The 17,766-nt window shown below is 40.2% G+C and overlaps 1 protein-coding gene across 3 annotated transcripts in view; it reads right to left on the bottom strand.

Moving 5' to 3' along the window:
- Nucleotides 1-3,272: 3,272 nt before the first annotated feature.
- Nucleotides 3,273-17,766, bottom strand: part of cttnbp2 (cortactin binding protein 2) — a 162,316-nt gene continuing 147,822 nt past the window's right edge. For all 3 annotated transcript variants that reach the window (XM_070900329.1, XM_070900331.1, XM_070900330.1), the window contains 5 exons: nucleotides 15,943-16,125; nucleotides 14,888-14,951; nucleotides 8,280-8,412; nucleotides 5,622-5,726; nucleotides 3,273-4,040 (listed from right to left, as the gene is read on the bottom strand). In XM_070900329.1, coding sequence (XP_070756430.1) covers nucleotides 3,810-4,040; nucleotides 5,622-5,726; nucleotides 8,280-8,412; nucleotides 14,888-14,951; nucleotides 15,943-16,125 — 716 coding nt within the window. In that variant the 3' untranslated portion in view covers nucleotides 3,273-3,809. The remainder of the gene's footprint in view (nucleotides 4,041-5,621; nucleotides 5,727-8,279; nucleotides 8,413-14,887; nucleotides 14,952-15,942; nucleotides 16,126-17,766) is intronic.

Here is a 17,766-nt window from a genome sequence, read left to right as displayed (position 1 = left end):
GGTGGAAGAGGGGGGGGAGGGAAACAGCTCTCAGCAAGAGGCCATAGCCACAGAGGGTGCTTAGGGAGCAATTTTACTACCTCAGCCTCAGTGAGGAACAGTGTATGCGATGTCTCCACTTCATTTAAGAGGCGCTCAATGAAATCTTCCAACTGTTGCAGGCAGAACTGCAGCCTCAGCAGGACAAGGACGTCACTGCCAGTAGCTGTGAAATTCAGTGTGGCCATGAATTTGTATGTGTCGGGCTCCTTCCAGGCTGGAGCAGGCTATAGTTCCAACATCCCCCCCATTTGCCACGCACTGTGCATAATGGAAGTCACTGATGCTCTGTATGCAAAGAGAGCTGAATACATTTCATTCTCTTGTCAGAGAGAAGCAAGCGGAGAGAGCACATGGCTTCGCCAGGATAGCAGACTTCCCATGGTGCAGGGTGCCATTGACTGCACACACGTCGCTTTGCGGGCACCATGTGAATTCAGAGACGGGAAGGGATTCCACTCCTTCGACGTCCAGCTGGAGTACGACCACACTCAGTGCACAATGCAGGCCAATGCTCAGTATCCTGGCAGCAGCCATGATGCCTTTATTTTGCGGCAGTTCGTTGTACCATCCGCATTTGAGTCACCAGGACAAACCAGAGGGCGGCTCCTGGGCAACAGGCCCCATCTGTTCTTGACCTGGTTCATGAGTCCAGTGCGCAACTCAAGCACACGTGGGCAGCATGTATATAACAAAAGCCAAGCTGCCACATGGAATCTGATAGAGCTGACCACTAGCGTGTTTAAACAACGTTCTGCTACCTGGACCACTCTGGAGAAGCCCTGCAGTACTCGCCGGAGTGCGTCGCAAGATTCGTTGTGGCCTGCTGCATACTCCACAACCTCACCATCATGTGCCCTTGCCACCACATATCGGCGAAGAGAGGAATGAGGATCGGAGGATAAGGATGAGAGGCAGAGGAGTAGGATGGAGGAGACGACCAACCCAACCCCTTTCTGGCCGGGCTGTCCATGGTTGACTTATCCGACTGCGGTACTCATGAACACAAACCCAATTCTCCATTCACCAGCAGTCCAAAACCTTACTTTACCTCTATTACTGACCATCATAGCATCCTCTTGGTCACAATGATAGAATAAAAGCCACCACAAAACAAACATTCCAAAACAAATTAATGCATCAAACCATCCAATATTACATATCAAAGTCACCCTTGTGCATTCCCTTATTGCTTGTCTTGTGTGTGCCTTTGCTTGTCCTTGTGCTCCTACACAGTGCTACCCCAGTAGCTGCATCATGGCTGGTGGAAGGCTGCTGAATTTCAATGGGAGCGACTGCAGATGATCTTGCAGGATACTATTTCAACCTTTCGCTATAATGAACACCATTAGGATCATTTTGTTTTTCCAAGTGACTTGAATAATTACAGGAAAATTAGAACTTCAGAAAATGTTAAATAGTGGAAAAATGTTGTTCGAAGGTTAATGGGTAAAATTAAACAATTGTGAAACATTCACTTTCCTCATACCAAATTAGTTCTTGTATGGATGTGGCCAGTTTAAACAGTTGTATAAGAATACAGTAACAGCAGTAGGCCGTTCAGTCACTTGAGCCTGTTTCGCAATTTAATCAGATCATGGCTGATCTGTACCATAACTCCATTTACCTGTCCTCGATACCCTGACATAACAAAAATCCATTGATCTCCGTATTTAAAATTTAAATTAACATCCACAGCATTTTGGGAAAGTGTTCCAGATTTCCACTACTCATCAGCATCATTCCAGGAGACCAATCCTGGTTTAACAGGGGGGGGGGGGGGGAGGGGCTGTCGAGGTGCATGCCAGGAGCAACACCAGCCATATCTTAGAATGAGGCACAAACCTAGGACCACTTACACGCTAAGCACCAAAAGAAGCAAATTATAGAGAGGTCACACACCGACATGTTTGGGGTGGGAGATGGCAGGAGGGTGTTGGCAGAGAATGGGCATGGGTTGGGACTGGTGGTTAAGGGGGTGCAAAAAGTGCAATAGGTTAACGGGATCTGTCTCTCCCCGTCGATATTTTTTTCTCCATTCCCTGACCTCAATGTTCCTTTCTCCCCCAATTTGTCTCTTTCACTGATTTTTCTCTGTCGAGTTGCTGTATTTGCACAGTAGATACAAACTAAATTCGCCACAGAAAGTTATCGCTGGTCTGAAGTGACAAAACGACCCTGTTTTGGAGCTATTTAAAGTCCATACATATTTAAACCTGGAAATAATTTTTTTTAATTACATGCTAATTGTTAATTACGGCCAATGAACCTCTCTGGCACCAAAAATTAAGTGTGGAATGTCATTCTTTCAGGTTTTAATTATTCTTGGCGATTTGAGAAATTTAAAATATATATTTTTAAACTTTTCCTTAGTTGTTTTTCTCTCTCCCTTAATTCAAACTTTATTTCTCTCACTTCCTTTACCTGATTTGATATTGAATTCAACCACTAACGTTAACTTCCTTCTCAGTCCTTGCGCTGTTATTTCACAATCCTTCAATATGATTGGTTAAGGAGATGCTTGCCCTGTTCACTCAAGTCCCAGATGCCTGGTTTCTTTGCTGCGAGTTTTTCAACTTGCAACACAAAATATCTTTGAGATTAAATGGACAAGAGCAAGTCTAACAAACGGCAGACGCCGTTGGATTCACTCCTACAGCAAATTATGGTCCATCATCAATTCAAAAATATTTTAACTTCTTTTAGGTACGCCCAGTTGTTGTGGGCCCTTCAGAGCCGAAAGGATAAAATATCTCTTGGCCAGTATCTAGGATATCTTTTGATCAGACAAGTCGGTTTGGCTTTCCTCTCCAACCAAAGTGTTTTTGCAGCCTAACTTACTCCAAAGAAAAACCTGGCAGAGAACAAACAAAATTCGATCAATACAGGCAGTGGAATCAGAACCCCATTTAAGATATTAATATAGATAACTCGCTGCTAAAATCAGGTTTTGTGACTCAAGTAAACCTTCATTTAAAAGCCTGCTAATTCTTCCTTCTGTTTCTCTTCATACCTTTTACTTCAATAAATTCCATTGCATCCATTTTAAAAATAAAATAAGTACAAGATTTCTGTAGTCAAGAGTTTTTGGACAAACTGATCTTTATCCAGACATGCACTGAGAAATGTTAGACACAGCAGTGCAACTGCAGATTGGTGACTAATCATATTTGACATATTAAAAAAAGAAATTATGAACAGATAGAATTCCATTAAAACATTTAATATGGCTTCTTGTTTTGAAGGAAAATCTGCATTTCCATTAACATTTATTGCCACATTCCATTCATTGAATAAAATCCAATGAAAAGAGGTTTTATATTAAAAAATGTAAATACATTTGCGTATATTGTACATATCATGCCATGGATACGAACTATGTACCACATGGTTCTTCTCACTTCATAATATATATACTTCTGTGGAAAAACCCTGAATAACAACAATGCATTAACAATGATTGCAAATGTTTATATGTGCAACAAACCATTTGCTTTTTGTATAAATTCTTTTCTTCTCTTGGCAAAAAACAGCCATTTTAGGTACACAACCCAAGAATTCAATAAAACTGAAAGGCAAGAACTAAAAAGTAGTGCTTTATCACAGCACCATCAAACATTCAATATATAGTCAATGTGGTCCCGAATAAACATATAGCAATAAAGAGGAACTTTACATTTTGTTTAATATATTACAGATCTAGAATTCATACGTAATGTATACTGTTAAATTGAAGACTTAGAAATAAAGCCTTCAGACAGAATTATATTCTAATTGTTGTTATTGGCTTCATGTACAGTTTTGCGGTGGTTCCAAATCTCCTTGGTTGTATTGTTATTCGATTCTAAATGCCTTGTATTACTGTTGCTGTGGTGAATACGGTGTGTGTTATTCAGGAGTACAGGTAGATGCGACTTCACTCTGGAGATGCCCGGTCTGCTCACTCTTTTAATGCTGCTACTGGACATGGGCGTGCCATTTTTGAGAGTACGGTCAGAAACCTGGAAAACCAACAAACTTAATATATTCTGAATAAAACAATTTTATCACTGTACTACATGTCTCAAAAATAATGCATGTTCAGGTGTCATTTACTGCCCTTTCCTTTTTTTAAAAAAACCCAACTGTAACTATTACTCTGCATTTGGTCAAACAGTTGGCTGAACAAACTTGATTATCCACGAGCTTTACAGCTTTACCGATGATGGTGGGCGGGTCGAATAAAATTGTGAATATCCCGATCTTGTTCCAAGTGCTACAATACCACAAGAAGAATTGACAAATGCATGACATACATTGGTAACTGGAGTTGACTATTAGCCACTGCCAAGGCTTGAACCTACAGAACCACTATATCCCATATGTTAACAATTGTCAAAAAGCTAGAAGAATTTTTACAATTGCAGTCAGTCTAATAAAATATGCTGTAGGTATACAGCAATAATATTTCAAATATAAAGCACATAATGCAAAGTATGCATCAGTTTTTTTTAAAATGTGGAAATAGTGGAAATCCATTAAAAAAAACAATAAAACCTAACTGTTTATCTACAGATAAAATATGCACAGGGTTATACAACTACTGACCTCAGTCAGATTTCTAACACTCTCTTAATAAAATAATACACTTAAAATCAAAGAAGTTTTGAAAAAGGGTCCACACTCAAGATGTTAACTAATCTGCTCTTTTCATAAATGCTGCCTGATCTGCTAAGCAATTATAGTAGTTCACTGCTACTATCAGCCAGTATATCTCTGTAATTGGTGCTATGAAGCATTATTCCCATTAAATAAAATTGTTAAGTTTGTCCCTCTCTCTCTGATGAGAATGTGTCCGTAGCAGAGATCAAACTGAAATTCTGCAATTTGTAATTGCTGGTACATAAATATTCACAAGTAATTCCAGCAAGGAATAAGCTTGGAACTAACTACACACCTGGTATAATAACTCAAACGGTAGAATTTAGCCATGAGGTTCCTTAATTTAACAAGAATGTTAAATAGCCTTGTAACTGTGGAAAGACATTCTGAAATCTTAAGCTAGAAATTGGAGCATGGTGCAAGGAAATATATTTTTTTTACGGGAAGTGTTGTCACCACCGATTTCCTCAGCATTCCCCAGGTCAGGGTGTAGCAAGTCACCTATTCCCAAGTTTCCACCGATGCTGTTCCATTATTCACTACGAGAAGTACAAAAATAGTGCAGGTTGATTTGTCCTTCAGTGTGCACTTTCCCTCATGAAAGCAACTCACTCCCACTCAAAGCCATCCCCGTATGGACCATTCGAGATTAGGAAGTCACTGTGGGGTATTACTGCGGGTGTTGGGATTGGGAGTGAAAGCGAGTTGTACAAGTCATGGCACTATATAGTACAGCACAGCTGCATAATACACCACTGGGCCAAATTAAAGGTAAGACACTCTGCCCATTTTACAAGTTAACAAAAAGATTCAACAAAGGGCTCAATTTGCCACTTGAGTAATTCCCTTCTATTGAATTTCCATTAACTTGACAATATCTCCCCAACATCTCCCTATAATAGTCCAAAGTGAAGAACTTCCAGGTTGCAATTTTGTATTACCTTTGGTGCTGGTACCTGAGCAGCATGATCTTTTAGCATCTTTAGGGATGACTGATCATTCTGAGAACCAGGAATCATAAAGAAAAGATCTTTTGACATGTCAATCTGCGATAGAGAAGATCATGTCAATTTTAAAATTTATAGAAATCACAACTGCAGATTCCTACATCAAAATACAACTGCCAATGTTGAACCATTTTATAAAAAGGAAAATTACAGTCAACTCTGGATTCGTAAAACATTTTCTGAACACGTTAAGAGTAAAGTGTTACAGAAATTTAACATCTTTATTTAAAAATCAATGTGTAACAGACACTATAAAGTTCTTTTTAAGATAGCCACGATTTTTAATACTTACCAACTGTTTAAACATTCAACTTGGTCAAGGCAATCAACAGTAGCCACATGTTATGTTTACAGTGTTCATCTTTGACATACGTTAGAAACTAAAAAGTAAAGTTTGAGAAAACCTTCCTTCGAGATGTATGCCAAATAGTAATTGGAACATTATAAAGTGATTGATGTATTTAGATGACACAGACAAGAATTAAATGAAAACGAATGCGCATTAAAGTTTAAGCAGCCAATACCAACTTTGGGACTAACATTGGGTGGCTTCAGAATATTATCTGAATGGTGACAGATTAGGAAAAGGGGAGGTGCAACGAGACCTGGGTGTCATGGTACATCAGTCATTGAAAGTTGGCATGCAGGTACAGCAGGCGGTGAAGGCGGCAAATGGCATGTTGGCCTTCATAGCGAGAGGATGAGAATATAGGAGCAGGGAGGTCTTACTGCAGTTGTACAGGGCCTTGGTGAGGCCACACCTTGAATATTGTCTGCAGTTTTGGTCTCCTAATCTGAGGAAGGACATTCTTGCTATTGAGGGAGTACAATGAAGGTTCACCAGACTGATTCCCGGGATGGCAGGACTGACATTTGAGGAGATACTGGATCGATTAGGCTTATATTTGCTGGAATTTAGAAGAATGAGAGGGGATCTCATAGAAACATATAAAATTCTGACGGGATTGGACAGGTTAGATGAGGAAGAATGTTCCCGATGTTGGGGAAGTCCAGAACCAGGGGACACAGTCTAAGGGTAAGGGGCAAACCATTTATGACTGAGATGAGGAGAAACTTCTTCACTCAGAGTTGTGAACCTATGGAATTCTCTACCACAGAAAGTTGTTGAGGCCAGTTCATTAGATATATTCAAAAGGGAGTTAGATGTGGCCCTTACAGCTAAAGGGATCAAGGGGTATGAAGAGAAAGCAGGAGTGGGGTAATGGAGTACTGAAGTTGCATGATCAGCCACGATCATATTGAATGGTGGTGCAGGCTTGAAGGGCCGAAGGGCCTACTCCTGCACCTATTTTCTATGTTTCTATGAATAGGAAGAAATCAACAAACAAGGAAGATGCATTTATACCATTTCCCCAGAATGTCCCAAAATTATTTTTGAAGCATGCCCACTGTTATGAGTTTAAAGGAGGCACCAATTTTCACACAGCAAAAACTTGCAAACAGTAACGGAAATGAATGGCCAGTTAATCTGTTTTTAGTACTGTCGTTTAAGTGTCCTTGCTAACAATCCTTCTTTAGAGAATTCCTTGCTCTTTGAATAGAATCAAAACATGATACAGCACAGGTGGCCATTCGGCCCATCGCGCTTGTGACAGTTCTTTGTTAGAGCTATCCAATTAGGCCCACCACCCACAATCTTTCCCCATAGCCCTGTAAGAAAAAATTCCCTTCAAGTATTTATCCAATTCTCTTTTGAAAGTTACTATTAAATCTGCTTCCACCACCACCACCCTTTCAGACAGTGCATCCAGATCATAACTCACTGTAAAAATTGCTTCCTCATATCACCTCTGGTTCTTTTGCCAATCACCTTATCTATGTCCTCTGTAAACAGTTTTTCCTTATTTACTCTATCAAAACCCGTTCATGATTTTGAACACCTCCATCAAATCTTCTCTTAACTTTCTCTGCTCTAAGGGGAATACCAGCTTCTCCAGTCTCTCTTCATAACCAAAGTCTCTCATCCCAGTACCATTCTAGTAAATCACTTCTGAAGCTTCTTGAAGGCCTTGACAGCCTCCCTAAAGTGTGGTACCCAGAACTGAACACGATACTCCAGCTAAAGCGTAGCCAGTGTTTGATAAAGGTTTAACATAACTTCCTTGCTTTTGTTCTCTATACCTCTATCAATAAAGCCCAGGATCCCATATGCCTTTTTAACAGCCTTCTCAACTTGTCCTACCACCTTCAAAGATTTGTGTACATACACCCCCAGGTCTCTCTGTCCCTGCCTCACCTTCAAAATAGTGCAATGGGATCCTTTTCATCCACCTGACGTGGCAGCCAGGGCCCCGGTTTAACACATTATACAGAAGACTGCACCCTCCGACAATGCAGCACTCATTCACTTTGCATTGAATAGATTATGCACTCAAGACTTTTAGCGAGACATGAACCCAAAACATCCTGACTGAGAAGTGAGATTATTACCAACTGAGCCAAGTGGATAAAGTCTGCATCATTCAATTCATATATATGTTAGAACTGATGTTAGGTGGTCAACCGAAACAGGTTACCATTAAGAGCAGTTTAGCTATATCACCATGCAATCCATTTGGTCAGTGATCTTACCTTGCTTATATCAGACTCAGACTTGCTTAAGCACATACTCTGGAGCTCCTCGATGAGGTCATCATCGTCATCAGAGTATAGAGACAACCCTTGTTCTAGATCTGCAGTCTTCAGTGAACCACTTTCCAGGGAACTTGAATTTAAAAAAATGTAACATGTTTAAATGCTTTTTAAAGTTAAAAACATTCATACCATCTTTCTAATGTATGTTCATTTTGATTTGAAAGGTCACTCAGTCTTAACAAATTTACAATCTTGAAAAAAATGAGCAGTGCATAACATTATGAATATTCAAGAATTTCGGATCTCTCAGCCTGCAACATCTAGCTTAACTATCGGTTGCAATATAAATTCTAATTTTCAGAAAGGCCTTCAAAAAACCCTCAAACCTCTTAATTCAAACTAGTCAATCACGGGTATCCTGTTATTTTAAATCCTCAGTACATCGGATATCCCCTACTGTTAAGTGTTCTTTGAGGAGGTGCTAGACATGGTGGATGGGAGAAATGCAGTGAATGTGGAGTTCATGGACTTTCAGATGGCCTTTGGCAAGGTAACACGCAGAGAGACTATTGGAAAAGATCAAGAGGAATGGAGTTGGGGGAAGAGTAGCAAACTGGACTACGAGCTGGTTAGAAGGGAGGCAACAGAGTCTAGGAGACCCATCTTTTAAAAAAGAAAGCCTTGCATTTATATAGCGCCTTTCATGACCACCGGACATCCTCAAGCACTTTATAGCCAATGAAATACTTTTTTTTTTGAAGTGTAGTCACTGTTGTAATGTAGGAAATAAAGCAGCCAATTTGCACACAGCAAGGTCCCACAAACAGCAATGTGATAATGACCAGATAATCTGTATTTAGTGATGTTGATTCAAGGATAAATATTGGCCAGGACAACGGGGATAACTCCCCCGCTCTTCTTCAAAATGGGATCTTTTACGTCAACCTGAGAGCAGACGGGGCCTCAGCTTAATGTCTCTTACAAAATAAGGCACCTCTGACAGTGCAGCACACCCTCAGTCAACCTAAATTTTTATGCTCCTGTCGGGAGTGGGACTTGAATCCACAACTTTCTGACTCATAGGAGAGACTGCTAGCCATCCCCTTTTGCCTTGCACCATTATCCGTTTTGTCATTTAACCTCTCTTGCTTTGCACCCTATCACAGACTGTCCCTTTTGTTCTTTCCTCCGCTCTCACTGCCTCTGTACTTGCTTAAAACCTGAGAGAACTTGTTCCAGTTCTGTTGAAAGGCCATCAACTGGAACATTAACTTTGCATCTCTCCACAGATGCTGCCTGACCTGCTGAGTATTTTTAACATTTTCTGTTTTTATTATACTGGGAGTTAAGGGCAGTTTTTCAGAGTTTGGAACTGCATAGATGTGTCCCACAAGTTCTGTTCTGGGACCTTTTCTTTTACTGTGTACATCAATAATTTGGATATAGGACTAGAGTGAATGGCGTTCAAATATGCAGAGAATACTAAAATATGAGGCATAGTAATTAATGGTATCATAGAATGGTTACAGCCATTCGGCCAGTCAAGCCTGTGTCAGCTCTCTGCAAGAGCACCTCAGCTAGTCCCACTCCCCGTAGCCCTGCAATTTTTTGAATCCAACTCCCCTTTGAAAGCCATGATGGAATCTGCCTCCACCACCCTTTCAGGCAGTGCATTCTAGATCCTAACCACTCGCTACTTAAAAAAGTTTTTTCTTATGTCGCCTTTGGTTCTTTTGCCAATCACCTTAAATCTGTGCCCATGGTTCTTGATCCTTCTGCCAATGGGAACAGTTTCTCTATATCTACTCTATCCAGACCCTCATGATTTTGAATCAAATCTCCTCTCGCTCTTCTCTGCTCTAAGAACAATCCCAGCTTCTCCAGTCTATCCATGTAACTGAAGTCCTTGAATTCTGGAATCATTCCCGCAAAATCTTTTCCGCACCCTCTCTAAGGCCTTCACATTCTTCTTAAAGTGTGCTATGCAGAATTGGACACAATACTCCAGTTGAGGCCGAACCAGTGTTTTATACAGGTTCATCATAATTTCCACGCTTTTGTACTCTATACCTCTATTCATGAAGCCCAGGATTCCGTAAGCTTTTTTAAATTGCGTTCCCAATCTACCCTGCCACCTCCAACGATTTGTGCACATATACCCCTTGGTGTCTCTGTTCATGCACCCCCTTGAGGATTGTACCCTTTAGTTTATATTTCTTCTCCTCATTCTTTCTACCAAAATGCATCACTTCACACTTTTCTGCATTAAATTTCATCTGCCACGTGTCTGCCCATTCCACCAGCCTGTCTATGTCCTCTTGAAGTCTCTCACTATCCTCCTCACTGTTCACTATATTTCCAAGTTTTGTGTAATCTGCAAATTTTGAATTTGTGTCCTGTACACACACATCCAAGTCATTAATATAGATCAAGAAAAGCAGCGGTCCTAGAACCGACCCCTGGGGAACACCTTCCTCCAGTCCGAAAAATAACCGTTCACCACTACTCTCTGTTTCCTGTCACATAGCCAATTTCGTATCCATGCTGCCTCTGTCCCTTTTATTCCATGGGTTTCAACTTTGCTGGCAAGCCTATTTTGTGGCACTTTGTCAAATGCCTTTTGGAAAGCCACACATCAACCACACTGCCCTTATCAACCCTCTCTGTTACCTCATCAAAAAACTCAATCAAGTTGGTTAAACACGATTTGTCTTCAAAAAAAAAAACCATGATGGCTTTCATTAATTAAACCACACTTGTCCAAGTGACTGTTAATTTTGCCCCTGATTATTGTTTCTAAAAGCTTCCCCATTACCGAGGTTAAACTAACTGACCTGTATTTGCTGGATTTATCCTTCCACCCCTTTTATACAACGGTGTAATATTTGCAATTCTCTCATCCTCTGGCACCATCCCCATTTCTAAGGAGGACTGGAAGATTATGGCCAGCACCTCCGCGATATCTTCCTTCACTTCCCTCAGTGTCCTAGGATGTATCCCACCTGGTCCTGGGGACTTATCTACTTTAATTCCAGCCAGCCTTTCTAATACCTCCTCTTTATCAATTTTTATCCCATCCAGTATCCCCTCTACCTCCTCCTTCACTATGACTATGGTAGCATCTGCTTCCTTGGTAAAGACAGATGCAAAGTTTAGTACCTCAGTCATACCCTCTGCCTCCCTGCGCAGGTCTCCTTTTTGATCCCTAATCAGCCTCATCTCTCCTCTTACTTCCTGTTTCGAAGACTTTTGGATTACCTTTTATATTAGCTGCCATTATATTCCCATACCTTATCTTTTCCCCTCTTATTTTCTTTTTCACTTCCCCTCTGAACTTTCTATATTTAGCCTGATTCTCAGATGTTTTCTCGACCTGATCGGTCATACACAGGCTTTTTCTGTTTCATCTTACTCTCCATCTCTTTCGTCATCCAGGGAACTCTGATTTTAATTGCCCTACCTTACCCCTAGTGGGAATGTACCTCGACTGTATCCAACTATTTCCTTTTTAAAGGCAGCCCATTGTTCCACTACAGTTTTGCCTGCCAATCTTTGATTCCAATTTACATGAATTCTGACGCCCAAAGGAAGCTGCAAGGGATTATTAGTAAGAAGATGGAATGGGCAATAAAGTAACAGATGGATTTCAATGTCAGTAAATGTGAGGTGTTCCATTTTGACAGAAAAGATAAAAGTAACAATTACGCTTTGAATAGGGATAGGCTAGGTGACGTGGAAAAGCAGAGGGATTTAGGGATCCGGTTCACAAGGTTTAAAAGCAGTTCGTCAAGTTGAAAAGAAAAGGCAGGCCACTTACCCCTTCCCTGTTCAGGAATTCGTCAGTAGACATCTCAACTAAACTGACTACCACCTCTCCCTGCATATTCTCAGCAGAAACCTCATGCTGGGTTCACATGATTAGAATCACCCTCACCATAATAGGCATGGGTGTTTATGTTAGGGTATCAGAACCAAAATCTTAAGCTCATCCAAAACTCTATAAACGCAAGGTCATCCAAATCGCTGCTGCCCATGTCCTAAATCGCTCCAGTCCCATTCACTCATCATCCCTGTGCTCGCTGACCTATTTTGGTTCCTGGTTCAGCAACGCCTCGATTTTAAAATTCTCAGCTTCATTTTCAAATCCCTCCATGGCCTCACCCCTTCTTATCTCTAACCTCCATCAGCCCCACAACCCTCCAGGATATCTGCGTTCATCCAATTCGGGCCTCTTGCACATCCCTGATTTTAGTTTGACGAAAGGTCATCGACCTGAAACATTAACTCTCTCTCTCTCCACAGATGCTGCCTGACCTGCTGACTATTTTCAGCATTTTCTGTTTTTATTTCAGATTTCCAGCAGCCAGTATCCACGGCATCTTGCTTTTGTATTTAGGCTTATTAAGAAGATGGAAGCCCATGGAATGAAGGGGAACGTGGCAGCATGGATACAAAATTGATCAGTAACATGAAGGAAAGGGTGGTGGTGGACTGAGGTGGTTTGCAGTGGTGTTCCCCAAGGGTCCGTTTTGGGTCCAATATTCACAATTCAATTTTAAGAAACAATTTAGACTCAGGTGTAGGAAGCAGCATTATAAAGTTTGTAGGTGATACAAAACTTGGCAAAGTAGCAGATAATGATGAGGATAGTTATAGGCTTCAGGGTGACAGACAGGATGGTGAAATGGGCAGAAACATGGCAGATGGAGTTTAATGCGGAGAGTGTGAAGTGATACACTTTGGGAGGACTAATATGAAAAGACAGTGTACAATAAATGGCACAATTTTGAAAAGTGCAGTTGAGCAGAGACACCTTGGCGTCCATATACACAAATCCTTAAAGGTGGCAAGGCAAGTTAATAATTTGGTTTATAAATAGAGGAATAGAATATAAAAGCAAAGAGATCATGTTAGAACCTTATAAATCGCTGGTTGGGCCTCGGCTGAAGTATTGTGGACAATTCTGGGCACCACATTTCAGGAAAGATGTAAAGGCCTTAGAAAGAATACCGAGGAGGTTTACTAGGACGTTACCAGGGATGGGGGAACATCAGTTATGAGAGGTTAGAAGAGTTAGAACTATTCTCCTTGGAACACAAAAGGTTATGTGACCTAATAGAAGTTTTCAAGATGGTGAGAGGTTTTGATAGAGTAGATAGAGAAAATTTATTCCCTCTGGTGATTGGGTCTATAACTAGAGGTCATAGACTCAAATAAGTAACTTACAGGGTTACAGTCAAAAAACGGAGGTGTGGGAATAAGCAGGACTGCTATTTCAAAGTGCCAGCACAGACACAATGGGCCGAATGGCTTCCTTCTGTGCTGTAAGTTTCTATGATTCTTTGGTTCTATCCCGAAACCTACCATCCGCTGTCTGAAAGAAACACGATAAGAACTCCCACTAATCCCTCCATACCATCAATACCATTTGCTGAATTAATCTTTGGGCAGCCATTATAATTTATTTACATACTAATGAAAAGTAAAATTAATTACATGCAAATTTTACTATACATCAGTATTTGGCATTCTTTATCACGGTTCAGTATCAACTTTCCTGTTGGTTTGTTTTTTGGAATATTTATAAAGCTTATGTTGGATTAGTTTTGGTACTGCCCTTGCCAGCATACGGTCGTAGGTAGCAATCCTTCATAGTTGAGAGATTTTTGTCTTTAGTCATTCATTTAGATTGAAAATGTGTTCTTTGTATAATGAATAATCATTATGAGTAGCAGGAGATAACACAGGGTCATACATACAGTCTCAAGTTACATAGTTTGCTGCTGGGAACCCCACAAGACAACATTAACTTAAAAGTCATGGAACAAATTACACGGTAAAATAAGTTTCCCCATTTGCCCAAAAATAAATGAAGTTGTCCATCGGCTTGGGCAACAATCAGCATCAATCCTCAACAAACAAAAGCTAATTGTGCTGGACGTGGGAACATTGGGGTCCTCAATATTACTCCAACAACACAGCCTTTTACCTAAAGGTTACCTACTTAAACCACATCAAATAGCATTTTCACCATCTATACCCCAATCTCTGACCCTTCACTGATAATAACTGTAATTATTCAGCATTTTATTGAATAGACTTGTGTGACGACTGCAGCGGAACCTCAAAAGACAAGGTTGATTAAACAATTTACTTGCAACTATTTAATGCCATCAAGACACCGATTATTTCCATTTTTTTTTTAAAAAAAGGAAAAAGGGCATGACAATCGGTTATTCATCAAGCATTTTGCCTATACACAACATTTTATGAAGAGTGCTTTAATTGCAGCACTGCTGTATGCGATGACTTATTCTATCCATTCAGTATTTGATCTGTGCAACTAATGTTTGCAAAGCTGACAGACAGGTATGGAGCAGACATATTTAAAATAAAAATGACAATTATTTCTCATTTCCAGATAATTACTAATAATCTGAATATTTGGTCTTGAATGTTCACAAAAATTAAACCATAAAATGTTTAACATTAAATCCAATAGTAGAAAGTAACTAAATTACGTATGGTTTAACTCCTTCATTAAAATAGTGGAGAGAAGAATTGGTGTTAAGCGTTTGTCAATACCATCGCCGGCAGAAACTTACTGCAATTTAGTCTGTGTATTCAACTTGTTGAAGCTTTTTGGCAATTCCGGCATAAGCTGAATACCTGCTCAGATGAAAAAAATACATTATGCACACTACATTTTTGAGGCAGATCACAGTTCAGTCATTTTGCCATTAACATTTCCTACATTTTTACCTTGGATTTCATAGCTTTGATTTTTTTTTTCTTTTAGAGTGCAAATACACTAGATATCATTGGAAAAAGCTTGTATTCTTCACCATAAAGTCAGTGAAGATGCTGTTGTTCACACGTTTTCATTATTAAAAGAACTAACGCTATTTGCTTTGCTTGCCTGTCAACTGCTGTACACATCACTTTCAAGATTTCCAGCACCATGCATGTAGTAACAGTTAACACCACGGGTGAAACAGATTGCATTTAATAACTGCAGTGGATCAGTCACTTATGAAACAAAACATAACGCCTCACTGAAGCGTGAACTTAAAGACAATTTAAATGCATCTGCAAAACTCCAGTAACGTTGATGTGCATTTGATAGCTTTTAAATGTGTTGAGAATTTAAAGAATAAGATATTAAAAAAGCATCAAAACAATTCATAACCAATTAATTACTTTTTAAAATATAATCACTCATGTAGGTCATTGCAGCAGCCAACTTGCACTCCGCAAGATCCCACCAATGGTAAATAAATGAATTAATAACCAGATAATGTGTTTCTGGTTGAGCAAATAAGGAATGTTAAGCACAACACTGATAGAACTTCATGCTCCTTTTTGACCAGTGCCATGGAATCTTTTACATCCATTTGAGTAGGCAGATGGGGACTTGGTTTAACATCTCATCCAAAGCACAAGTATAAGTTCTAGGCTTGAATTTGCATTGTTTCCCATTGCAAACCCAACTGCAAGTTTACACATTTTTAAAAACCAAAGTACTGCGAGAAGTAAAACTTATAAAATGAAGAACTAAATATTTGAAGACGAGAATCCCGATTAGTTTTTGCGTACTGTAGTACTGGGTTTTTTGCTTGAGCTCTTGCAGTAAATTGTATGGCACGGTGATGCGCCTTACCCTCTCTTTGCCCTTCAAGCTTGCTCCACGATTGAGGCACTGACTGGGCAGACTTCTTGCGGGGGCCTGTGCTCACTTTTCGCCAAGCATTGCTGTCAATTTTCTTCTTGCTGGTTTTGTAATTGGTTATCATGGTTAGAGGAAAACTCCATCCTTGGAATTCTGGCACACATTGTTCGAACTCTGTAATCGGATATTCTCAATTAACAGATATGCTTCCTATCAGACATCCTAACATACCTAAATCAATTACTAGAATGCCTGGTCAGAGTACAAAAAGATTTATCATTTTTAATTAGTCTTTTATTTACTTATTTAATTCAGATTATTTTTAATGAAATGAAGGGAGCATTTTATTTTTTCTCTCCCTTGAGCTACTCCTACCAGCATGGAGAAAGTGAGGTGGCCTGTACTTGTTTTTTGTCAACACCAGGAGTATGACAGCAGCTTGGATAATTCATTGGTCAATTTTTGTACTCAGTGACACTTCCCGATAAGAGAAAAAATGATCAAATCAGTCAATGAGCAATACTATTTTATTTTATTTTTTTAAATGACAATAAATGTTAAAATGGTCACAAGAAAATAAATGACATACAGTCACCCTAAATGTAATTTATTGCAATGGGTATACATGCGACAGCTCAGAAATATGTGCATAAATGTTCCTCAGTGGGCACGGTTAGAACATAGTTTTGCACTCCACTCATGGGCCATGTACAGTCCATACAGGGAAAATCAATTATCTGGCACTAACTTGTTTGTCGTCTCAGTGTGAAGCTCTGGACATGTTCAAAAACTGAATAGGCCAGATGCCAGAGTAAAGGAGACATTGAAGCAATAGTAGGTGTGTTAGTGATGGATAAGCTGCTTTCCTTTTCAACTCCCCTGATGGTTCAGTTCACACAGTCAATATGTAACTTATCTTTACAGACAGTAGGTCCCAAGTTTAATTCCCAGCCTATGCAGAGTTTGCTGATCTCAACCAGGGTGGTTGAAGCAGCACTACATTTAGTCTCAGTGTTCCTGGGGTTGGGAGGGAAGAAATCAGTCAATGTTCCCATTTCTGATTGCTAGTCCAATGACACTTGCTGGACAGTGCAGGTGTGGATGTAGTTGGGGTCTCTGCTGCGATGCCTCAATGGTGAAATAGCCGACCAACACTCATGCTTGGGATTAGAGAGGAAGAATGACCACTTGAGCAATGTACTGGAGTGCAACCAGCAGCTGAACAATAACAAATTGTATTTATATAGCGCCTTTAATGTAAGGAAACGTCCCAAGGCACTTCTGCAAGAGCATTATCAAACAATATTTGACGCCGAGCCACACATGATATTAGGACAGAAGACCGAAAACTTGGTCGAAGAGGTAGGTTTTAAGGAGCATCTTGAAGGAGGAAAGAGAGGTAGAGGAAGTGATCTTAAAGAAACAGAGAAGTTTAGGAAGGGAATTCCAGAGCTCAGGTCTTCGGCAGCTGGAAGGCACTGCCATCAATGGTAGAGCGATTAAAATTAGAGATGTGCAACAAACCAGAATCAGAGGAGCGCAGATATCTTTGGAGATTTGTAGTAAATTAGAGATAGGGAGGGGCGATGTCATGGAGGGAGGAGAATTTTAAAATCGAGGCTTTGTTTAACTGGGAGCCAATGTAGGTCAGTGAGCACAGGGGTGATGGGTGAACGGGACTTGGTGCAAGTTAGGACACGGAGTCATCCAAACTTCTGCCCAAGTTTAAGGAGGGTAGAAAGTGAGAGGCCAGCCAGGAGTGCATTGGAATAGTCAAATCTCGACGTAACAAAGCATGGAACAATATCCTAGGAA

The sequence above is a fragment of the Pristiophorus japonicus genome, chromosome 15, assembly GCF_044704955.1.
Source record: "Pristiophorus japonicus isolate sPriJap1 chromosome 15, sPriJap1.hap1, whole genome shotgun sequence".
Lineage (NCBI taxonomy): Eukaryota > Metazoa > Chordata > Chondrichthyes > Pristiophoridae > Pristiophorus > Pristiophorus japonicus.
Note: the sequence above shows the minus strand (reverse complement) of the source record. Positions and strands in the feature narration are given on the sequence as shown.